At 38.3% G+C, this 10,986-nt stretch overlaps 2 protein-coding genes across 2 annotated transcripts; both read left to right on the top strand.

Annotated features, from left to right (window-relative positions):
* Positions 1–6,474: 6,474 nt before the first annotated feature.
* On the top strand, positions 6,475–7,813 carry LOC149613538 (uncharacterized). The gene is made up of 2 exons (XM_089858040.1): positions 6,475–6,522; positions 6,643–7,813. The coding sequence occupies exon 2, from the start codon at positions 6,657–6,659 to the stop codon at positions 7,344–7,346; it is 690 nt and encodes a 229-aa protein (XP_089714166.1). The 5' UTR covers positions 6,475–6,522; positions 6,643–6,656; the 3' UTR covers positions 7,347–7,813.
* LOC149613537 (uncharacterized) lies at positions 7,459–9,380 on the top strand. Its single transcript, XM_089858043.1, has 7 exons — positions 7,459–7,594; positions 7,773–7,984; positions 8,054–8,243; positions 8,318–8,566; positions 8,638–8,809; positions 8,876–9,024; positions 9,129–9,380. The coding sequence occupies exons 1-7, from the start codon at positions 7,459–7,461 to the stop codon at positions 9,299–9,301; spliced, it is 1,281 nt and encodes a 426-aa protein (XP_089714169.1). The 3' UTR covers positions 9,302–9,380.
* The last annotated feature ends 1,606 nt before the right edge of the window (positions 9,381–10,986 follow it).

Here is a 10,986-nt window from a genome sequence, read left to right as displayed (position 1 = left end):
TTTCAACAGACTCGTTAAAGAACAAGCCCTATACGACAAAAAACCTAGGTTAGATTTAGCCATAAAACATTTGTACGAATTAAACAAGAAGTTGTTTAAACGAGCTTTGCTTAACGCTCATAAGCATATACCAAATCAAAAAAGACAAAAACAATTAAAATTACTTGAAGAGAAATTTAAGAAAACCAAACCTCTAGTCCAGGAAGATGCGTCTATTAGAACCAGGGGGATATACCAACAACCTCCGTTTAAAAAAAATACAAGTTGGGAAAACCAAAATATTACCTCTCCGAGTCAAGACGACTACTTACAAACTTATTTACCCAGATATGGAAATGTTTCTTAAGTTACAATTTATGAAATATTAAAGCAGTATACAAAGCATAGCAAATATACTGTAAATCAGACGACATTTTACATCCAATAATGATATACTTGTACACATTAAAATCATCCGATGGGGGAAAAACGGGAAATGAAGAGATAAAACTTTGGAGGGATATTACCTTTACGTGTTTGTAAAGGCCCAATTTTCTACTCCTCAACTGTATGCCCTCTATGTTCAAAGCCATATTCACAACAGGGTTGCCATGTAAACACTATCCTCTTGTTTCACCTCAACGATTTTCTTAGTTTTGTCAACATGACTGTTAACGTTACATAACACCAAAGCTTATTTGTGGCTACACACACTGAAAGTAAATGCGCATCATAAAAAGCATGAAAACACGAAGCTATAATCCGATTACGATCAGACCTTTCACTGGTCTGGGCTGCGTTCAGCAGAGCTCACCAAAAAAGACAGCGGATTTTGGAAATGTTTACCGGTGAGCTCTGTCGTCATAGCTTTTCTCCGGTCATCCGCGTTTTATAAATGACGCTAGCGCAATAAAGCGTGCAAGGTACCAAGGCTTAACAAAAATTGTATGATAACATATTTATAGAGGTAGATAACAACTTTTATAATTAAAATTAGAAACTAACATATCTCTTAAAATTCTCGCGTGATCAACTAATTTCACGCCAATTAAATAGCTATAGTCCCATCAGAATCATCAAGCTATTTGTATTAATTCCTCCGAGGTTTTTTCGCCAAGCTAAGAACTACGCGTTTTACGTCACGTTATCCAAAATGCCGACTATTTTCTTTGAAGACCGCGCTAGCTCAGCGCTGAGCACCATGACGTCAAAATTCATAAACAAAATCACGTTATGTAGGACACTGTTCACAGCGCTGGGCTCTGCTGAACGCGGCCCAGATTTCCACCATGATTATAAAATTTAAGCCTAATTATTTAAAAGTGTATTTAACTTTCGGCTCACTCTGAACCGTTAATGTCTCTGCATTACAGAAACGAAAACCAAGCGATAACTTTTTGGTTCACTAGACCTATTGACAAAAAAAAGTTCATTTGACCAACATAGTAGCGTTGTGCTTGCATTCACTTTAGAAAGGATTATGCTATAAACAGATCTAGTATAGCTTAAGTAATATATAAACATCCATTTTAAATAATAATATTTTAAAAAATCTTTGGAATATCAAATTGAAATAGAGCTTTAAAGCTACAAAAGTATTAAATGCATCATAATTAAGAAAAATATTTCCACATATTCACTTTATATTAAGGATAAAGGGAATATTATGGTTCTGTAGGATTTCTTTACACATCAAAACAAAACGAACTTCTAACGCAGCGCACTACTGTAACAACGGACGGACACACACAGACAAAAACATAGGCTGCTTTTTAACTCTTTCCGTATTAATTTTGAATTGAGAAACAAGATTATCTTAAATATTAAAATAAATATAATTAATATTAAACATTTTCTTCGTTAGTTGTTCGCCTTATTGATCGTTACATCGTGTTGATAAAGAACAATTAAACATTCTTGAGAGACTTGACTAAAATTGGCGTTTGAAATGAAGCATACGCCGGTTGCTTCGCCTCACTCAAATAGGTAGTATATAAGGGTGTCGAACTCCAGCTAAAAGCAAGAACAACCGCAATTGCGAAAACCTTTGGTGGTGATCCCACCTTAGGGAGGCTAGACGTTTCTCGTAACCCTAGCTGATCGCCGCGAAAGTCTTAAACCCAACGATGACGATGGAGTAGAAGCCAGGTGTGCAGACTGGTGTCCATATGGAATGGACAAAAACAAAGACCAGAAGATGGTGGTGTTAGAAACCAGGTGTACAGACTGGTGTCCATGTGGGATGGACAAAAACAGAGACCAGAAGATGGTGGTGTTAGAAGCCAGGTGTACAGACTGGTGTCCATGTGGGATGGACAATAACAGAGACCAGAAGATGGTGGTGTTAGAAGCCAGTAAGTACAGACTGGTGTCCATGTGGGATGGACAAAAACAGAGACCAGAAGATGGTGGTGTTAGAAGCCAGTAAGTACAGACTGGTGCCTATGTGGGATAGACAAAAACAACGCCCAAAAGATGGTGGTGTTAGAAGCCAATGAATACAGATTGGTGTTCATGTGGAATGGACAATTGACTAGTCAGATGATGTAATAGTGGTCAGTTGAATTGTGGATAGCCTCAAGTTTTGAATTTTCCGGGAACTGTGAATGCGGTCCGGAAATAGCGAACACATTTGCTTCGATTCGGAAACTGCGAAGGCGGTCCCCTGGGGTGTAAGTCAATAACAACAGCCAGACAGACAGACAGACAGACACACACGTCGAAATTAGAACCTCTTCGTGACATACGTCACTCGGAGAGGTAAAAATTCAGTCCCAAAGTAACGCCAAAAGTTTAAGCGTCGAACCAATTGAAACGTACACTGTTCCAACCAGCTGGAGTTAGGGGGAATCAGGAAAGTAGTAAAATCAACTCCAATTGGAATGCTTATAATAAGTTGACAGAGTCACATACGAAAATTTTATTAGGGAAACAATTTTTGGCCGATCAAATGTTGATACATTATTTATTTTTGCTAAAATCAAATTATCCGTGCTTTGAGAATGAATCTAACGACTTTTACAGACACTTATTTCGCGTGTTAAATCAAGTTCCTTTTTCAATGTACAGTGGTTGGAGCGAGTGTAAGAAAAAATACTATCATGCAAAAGGTTATTAATTATCAAGACAAGAGATTTGCATTTCTTCATGTTTGCTATAAAATATTTAGGAGTACGAGATGAGTCAGTACTATTTGAGCTCACTGTGTACGACTCCATGACGATAAAATCGCAAATCGTACGACACATGAAAGAAGCAAACGAAATTGCAAACGCTTTGAGACTAGCTTCTGGTAATTGTAAACAAGAATGGAGTATTAAACAGGCTGGCGACGATTTTCCACCACAACCAGAAAGAAACCTGTGGGACTCCGGTCCAATTACATGTTTGTTCGCTACGTTTGTCATCGTCAACTATCCGGGTAGAAAAAAGGCAGAAAAAGACATTTTGCAATGTCAAGAAATTTATAAAAGTGAAATTGAGAGTGGTATAATTTCAACATGAAAATGTTCAAAATGTACCAAGTTTTTGTTTGGGAAAGTGATTCATTTTAAGTAGTCCGGTATTAAAAACACGTTGCCTAAATGCATCTAATTCTTTGACATCAAGTATTACTGAAAATTCTAGAAATTTAAATAAATCTGAAATAAAATTAATTTTTTCAAATGTTTTTGTAAAATAGAAATCAAATTGGTATAATTTATAACTACGGCATTTGGTACACGGAATTACGTCATTTGAATTTGGGCAGCGACGATTTACATAATGATATTCCATGGTTAGGAAGGTTGAATAAGAGAGAGGGGTCAATGTGCCTAAAATTTAAATAGAATAACAGATGAAGCACAATAGATTTACATTGACCCAGAAGTTCATATACGGTATGATGACACTATCTCTAGTACTTATTCAACCTATCTAATGACTCCCAACGGATTTGTTCCGTAACAATCATACCAGCCTTCCCGTGGCGAGAGTCGTAAGTAGCCAGTGTTTAATAACTGTTGTGAAATAATATTATTTCAATATTAGAACGGATTGTAGGCATATCGCCCGAATTTACGGCATTAAAACCTCCAAAGAGGTAATACTGGGAGAATACGCCAGTGGCTGATCCCTCGGACGACGACGTTGTTTTCTCGTTGACGAGAGGAAAGCCACTCCGTAATAAAGTGTTTCTGAGGGTGTACGAAGGGAAGCGTATTACGCTAGTTGCCTGATCCCTCGATCGATGTTCTGGGCTCGCAATGTTCGACCTTCGTCTAGGCGCCTCGCTATCACGGCCATAGGCGTAGAGTTTCGCAAATGTTTGGTGGGGCCCAACCGGCCTGGACCAATACATAGATAGCATCATGCGTGATGCATGCATATGATGTATATAAATTCCTAACGAATATTAAGTAATAAATTTATATATACTACATTATATAGTATATTTATTAAGTATATCCATGTACTATGTTTTCCTCTAAAGATAATCTAGGGCGTTTTAAAACAAATTTATCCGTATTTGCGCATTACCATAAGGACATTATCTCTCTCTCTAAGGGCCCAAGATTCTATGTTACGGTTGAAATGTATGTATGTCCGATTTGGTCAGCCATCCGTCTCATCTCAAGTGGTATAATAATTGTATAGCCTAAACAGAGGCCGATCGCATTCGCTGCAGAGTAACCCGGCGTTGAACATTTTTCCCTCCTTCAAAGATTTCTCACGACAGCTCTTCGTGATTTTTACTAAGCGCGAATTTACCTCTTGTGTCTGAGAGAGCTGGGGGGTTCTGGAAATTCTCTTACTTATTTTTTCCCCTCAGTCCTTCCTCTCTCGCCTACCCGCCTGTTTTAGTTTGATTCCCAACCGCTTGGGAGCATAGATAATAAACACCAGGATCAGAAGGTCGGGGGAGAGCTTGCCGCGCTTTGTACAAACTGGGTAGGTTCTACTTCCGGAAACCAGCGCATGCGTACGGCGAGTCATGCACGAAAAACGAGCAGGCAGACCTCGTCTGCGCAGAAGCGGAAGTCAACTGCAGAAGTTTGGCGTGCGGCCCCCCCCCGCACAGGCGCGGCAAAGAGAGATACACTACGGAAGGCATACCTTCCGATCCTTGTGTATATTATCTATGTTGGGAGCGTTATCTCAGAGCTCGCCTCTAGACCACGACCGGCTTAGGATATCGGTCTTGGCTGATTTTGAAAATCATTTTTCTCTCCCGCGAATTTGACGAAAAATTCGGAAGGAGCCCCTTTACAAAATCTACGTCACATCTGGCAGAACTAGATGTTTTTGCTAATAGATGCGCTTGGGCCCTTAGAGAGAGATAATCTCCTTATGGCATTACAATGCGTATGTAAAAATCTTTACAAAAATTTCGAGACTACTATCAAAACTCGGGAAAATCACCACTTTGGAAACCATGAGAGCGACTTAACCCATAAGACTAATTTATACTTGTGCCTCGAAAAACATTTTGAAAATTGTTTATCTACTCTATGGATTTGGCCAGCACCGCGCCTTACCAGAGATACTAGATGTTTAAATAGGGATGACCAGCTCGAGCCTTTTCACGTACGTTCAGACGAAACTGCGGCAGAGGGTTTTTTTAACGGGGATCTATAACGCGCGCCGTCTTGTTTATCCCTATCAAGGACAAATTGAATTCCTATTCCGAGTATTCCCCCATTTTTTGCGTTCCACCGGACCTAAGCCGTTCCACAACGCGCCTATTTCTCTCAGATTTCGCATCCTCCAGCCATCATCCTTGATTTGGCTTTGAATTGCATCCGGTAGACTGTACTGCGCATGACACGCCAATAACTCTGTCGCAATTTCCGTCTCCCTTCGAATCCCTCTTCGAGCATCTAGTATCCCTGGCCTTACATTTGTCGCACTATTCAAAAAGCGGATTATGCTTCACACATAAAGTACATAAGTCCCACTTTTCCATAGCTTAGGCCATAGATTTCATGACATTCCCGAAGTTAAAACCAAACAGACGAACAAAAAAGTTTTTAACCAATCGTAAATCCCCTAACCGTAGATAGCCTCTTTAATGCCAGACCAATCAGCGACGGCTATTACTATTTTCTTGCATGGGACCTCGACTCAACCTCGCCGGCAACATAACCGGAAAGCTCGAAAGGCAAATTTGTGGTATCGTTCGTTAGTCGTTATATTATATTAAAGGGATATTATTAGCAGAAATTAAGTATTTTTTTCTATTTCCTTATGTTAAAATATGCCTTCTTGAATTTTTTCCGATTTTTTAAAACGCTAATTATAGTATAAAACAATAATTGAAGTTTTTTATCCTAAACATGCATTTGAATTTTTGTAAAGCGACCTACCGGCCAATCAGATCCCGCGGTATACAAGAGGCAGTCGCGAATCTTTTCTCACGCGATCATAGCCCACAGCCTCACGCGAGTCTCATTTACGTCGTCTGCTGTACGCTTGGATTCTTATTCGTAAATAATATCCTAGACCTAGAACTGTGTTACATCCTTTAACAATTAGCGGGTTATGTTGTTCAACAATTAGCAGGTTTGTGCTTTTACGATTTACTTAGACTCAAGTTACTCTCGTTTATTAAAATTTTGCATGTTGAACGATTGTCAAAATTGTTAGCTTAGCTAAGGCTTACTGTCTGTTTACCTTGATCAGAAAAATATAATAACATGAAGTGCCTAGTCTGTGGAGGAACTCGAAGGCTGTCTGGTGGACCCTATGCCATTACTGGTGTAGCATTTCATTGTTTTCCATCCAATGATTCAATAAGAAAAGAATGGTTGAAGTGTATTGGGAAAGATACCAATCTAGTAGTTACTAAAAACGATGGGATATGCTCGGAACATTTCAGTGATGATCAGTATGAAGTTTTACCTGATCTTTACAACGACTCTGACCCATTATCTTTGAAAAAACCGAAGTTAAAACGTACTGCATTACCCAAACTTGACGAGATTTTTGTTAGAAACTGGAAAGTGAGAAATGTTGGCGAAGCTAGTGAATCTAGTTCAAGGCCTTCTTCATCGTTGTCAGATCATTGCTACAGCAGACCATCATCTTCTTGTCTTGACTCGAGACCCTCTTCTAGTCTGAACATTAATCCCATGTGTGTTGACGATCTTACTGAGTACCAACTTGAAGAAGTTGTAACTATGGATGTAGGTCCAATTACATCTACCCCCGTTCAAAGTCCTGTCCATAATATGGATGAGGAAGAAAATACTGAAGCTTTTGAATTTGAAATCTCACACGAAGATGATGAAATAATTGAAGAACGTTGTTTTCAAAATGATCCTACATTTGATGCAGAAGAAACGTTTCATTCTTCGTTTGGAGTTAATGATGATTTTGAAAAGTAATTATAAAATTAATTTTTAAGATTTAAACTGATATATTTCGCCAATTAGGTCTTTTGAAGAAAAAAGCCCGGAATTAGAAAACAAATTTATTGTTTTTGAGAGCTGTTTGCTAATGCTTTTTAAATATTGCATAACTTGCCGACGAGCTGTGACCAGTATTGATAAAACCACCTGTGGTTCTGCAATTATTATCAAAACATCTTGTGTAGAAGGTCACGTTTGCAGTTGGTCTAGCCAGCCATCCAGGGGTAAAACGTTTTGGGGAAATATTATCCTTGCTTCCATCCTTTATTTCATGGGAAATTTGCCCACAAAATTTCTTACAACGTTGAGACTCGCAAACATTTTGGTGTTTACTGAAGCAACATACTATCGATACCAGAAAGTTCTCATATCGATCACACAAAAAGTAAACACTAAATGAAGAAAAATTATTGTTTGTAATATTTTCAACGAAAAACCATCTTCCCCAGGTTTGGAAAGTTCAACAAGAAAGTTTATTAGAAGAACATAAAAACAAGGACGTTGCTTTATGTGGTGATGGTCGTGCAGATTCTCCGGGCTATTCAGCCAAATATGGATCATACACTTTTATGGATGGTGACACGAAAAAGATTTTGCATTTGGAACTCGTGCAGGTGACAACTGTGCAATAATTCGATCTGATTAATTTATTAATTTTTGGTTCGTTTCTTATTTTCAATCAGTCTACAGAAGTTAATAGCTCCTATGGAATGGAGCTAGAAGGATTTAAAAGAGGGCTAAATTTTTTAATTGAAAGTGGAATTTCCGTTAAATCTGTTGTAACGGATCAACATCCATCTATTCAGAAGTACATGCGTGAAACTCATTCTAAAAAAATTGATCATTACTATGACACGTGGCATATTTCAAAAGGTATAATTTATTTAAAACAAAAATAAATATTTTAGCAGCAAGATTAAAATAATTGATGTTTGTTTGAATTGCAGGTGTGGCAAAAAAGCTAAAGGCGGCAGCAAAGACCACTGGCCTGGAGCCCATTGGTCCCTGGGTGCAGGGAATTTCAAACCACGTTTATTGGTGCGCCCAGTCACATAATATACCCGGAAGCATAAGGGATAAATGGCAATCCCTTTTAAATCATATTGCTAATAGGCACGAAAATCACGGAGGTACTTTCGAGAAGTGCCTTCACGGACCGTTGTTAGATCACCACGAAAGATTATGGCTTGATCCCAGTAAATATTTTTTGCAATTCCAAATGGTAACATGATTGTTATTGAATGATTTTGAATGTCTGTTTTCTAAGCTTCAGATTGTCATGAAAAAATTTCATCTATTGTAAACGCACCTCGGCTACTAAAAGCTCTCGAGAAAGTTTCACCAAAATGGCAAACTTATTCCTTAGAGGTGTATCACAGTGTGCTACTCTCAAAGTGCCCAAAAAGAGTACATTTCTTTTATCCAAGCATGCTTGCTAGGTAACTCTTTAAAAAGTTACTTCTTTCTTTATAAATATCAAACAGATATCTAAATTGTCATTTTAGAAACTTGCTAGCGGTTATGCATTATAATGAAAATGGGTCGAAATCACAAGAAAAAACTTTGGCGGGAGAACTTAGATGGAACATAGTCTACCCAAAAGCTAAAGGGGGGAAGCCTGTAGCTAAACCTATTTTGACTCCAAGCACTCATAGTAAGTCATTCTTTTGAGCTAAAACCTTCTTGAAAAGTAAAGGCAAATTTCAGGACATAGTGCCAGGTAAACCCAGGTTTTATACAGTAATTATTTCGTTTTAGATTACATAACTCAACTTATGGCAGAAGCTGTTGCAGAATTTTCTAGAGGAAATCTTGATTCAATAGTTACAGAAGAAGTTCGCAAAGTTGGTACACTATCAGAAAAGCATTCAGAAAATATTGACCAATCAGAAATTATAGCCATGCACAAGAGTCGGTTCTCGAAAACATGAAATGATTAATGTATTGAAGAGTAGTGTTTAGTTATCTGGACTATATATATATTTGTTTTTATTAAAATGTCACAAAATGGATGTATCTTTTTTATTATTACATTAATATCTGGGGTACTTGAAACCACTATATTCTTCAGATGGGAAGGCTTGCCTAATTTTATGAACAGCGCAACTTGGAATAACTCTCCTACGAAACCTTCCTAATTTCCCCCATACATTCATGGTAAATTGTCTATAAGCGCAATATCTCCATTTCCTATTTGGGAAAATCTCATTTGAATTAGTTTTCATAATAGAGGTTGCTTTTGTGAAAAACTTTACTCGTGAACTTCGTGATTTCCTCTATCATTTGTCTCTCGTATGTATAGAAGGACAGCTGTGTCCAGAACATGCCAATTTAAGCAGACTGGCTCAAAAAATGGGAGGGTTATCACACATTGATAGGGTCCATGCTTTTGTCCTATCTTTGCAATTTCTTTGCAACACACACTTTCTACACCAGTAAGCATAGCCACACAATTATTGCAAGTACACCTATTATATGACCGGATCAAATAATTAACTAACATAAAAGCATTAGGCAATAGGCACAAGTTGCTAAGAGAAGCGTTATGCTTTGTCATAGTTGTATAATTTTTATTTAATAATTTACTAACCAAAGTCTATTTCCCACTCTTTCGGGATTAACATCATTGTTTATTTCCTCATCTCCACTTTCATCATCATCATCGTTATTTAAAAGATGTCCATAATCAATCATCAAAGGTTCATTTTGATACGGTTCGACGATGTTATTAGGGAAATTCATTTCGCATTTGAAATTGATTCAGACAGCAAAGCAGACTACCAAATATTCTCTTCTCTCGGAAATTTTCGCGGCTCGCGCCTAAACCTCACGGGATTGGCTGATCTGGCTCGGTCCCCAAAGACACTTTCATTGGCCGGTAGGTAACTGTGCTAAAATCGATACCCATTGCTAAGCCTAACAATTTTTCAAAAATTAAATAATCGTTGAAAAAATTATTTGCAACGTCGGAAAAAAATTTTTTAATGCATATTTAATTAAATAGAATCAGGAAAAAATTAAATATGGCACTAAAATTTTCAGCTGATAGTCTCCCTTTAAACGTTTTAAAGCTCAAGTTTCGAAAATTTTCGAGTCATTTAATAAGTCTTCAACTAAATATTATGAGAATTTCTTTAATTTTAACAGAAAAATAGCTCTGCGAATAATCGTACACTCGAAAACTAAACTAAGCCTCGGCTAGGTATCGGCGGTATCCCGATTTCTGAGCCGCCAGCGGCTGGGCTCGGCGGTATCCCGATTTCTGAGCCGCCAGCGGCTGGGCTCGACGTAGCCGCGAGAACAGAAAAAAATCCTCGTAAAAAAACAGATACACGGCGTCTTAAATAGTCTAAGCAAAAGCTACCCAGATTGATAAGATCTTTTTTTTTTGCCACCTACTAACACTAGTGCTTAGCCGTTAGGCCTTGAGCACCAGGAAGAATTGAGCGGGAGACCCTACGCGGCCCAGCACTGACGGGGGCCGCTAGGTCGTATGTGTATAAGCAGGGAAGGAAATGAGGTTTACTTGGGAGGTGACGGAAGGTTGAATTGGGGTAAGTCACCTCCGGTGGACACGGGACAGTCGGCACCTATAGGGTAGGATCGCCGACATGTG

The sequence above is a fragment of the Phalangium opilio genome, unplaced genomic scaffold (assembly GCF_054372755.1).
Source record: "Phalangium opilio isolate 3A_F unplaced genomic scaffold, DU_Popi_V2 ptg000230l_1, whole genome shotgun sequence".
Lineage (NCBI taxonomy): Eukaryota > Metazoa > Arthropoda > Arachnida > Opiliones > Phalangiidae > Phalangium > Phalangium opilio.
The sequence above is the reverse complement of the archived record's forward strand: the minus strand, read 5'-3'. Positions and strand labels throughout refer to the sequence as shown.

What these genes read in the sequence shown, in the direction of transcription:
- LOC149613537 (XM_089858043.1), top strand. Translation starts at nt 7,459, where the DNA reads ATGCTTTTTAAATATTGCATAACTTGCCGACGAGCTGTGACCAGTATT. An exon ending in TGCATTTGGAACTCGTGCAG is followed by an intron (nt 7,985 to 8,053) that starts GTGACAACTGTG and finishes ATTTTCAATCAG; the next exon opens with TCTACAGAAGTTAATAGCTC. An exon ending in AAGATTATGGCTTGATCCCA is followed by an intron (nt 8,567 to 8,637) that starts GTAAATATTTTT and finishes CTGTTTTCTAAG; the next exon opens with CTTCAGATTGTCATGAAAAA.
- LOC149613538 (XM_089858040.1), top strand. Translation starts at nt 6,657, where the DNA reads ATGAAGTGCCTAGTCTGTGGAGGAACTCGAAGGCTGTCTGGTGGACCC.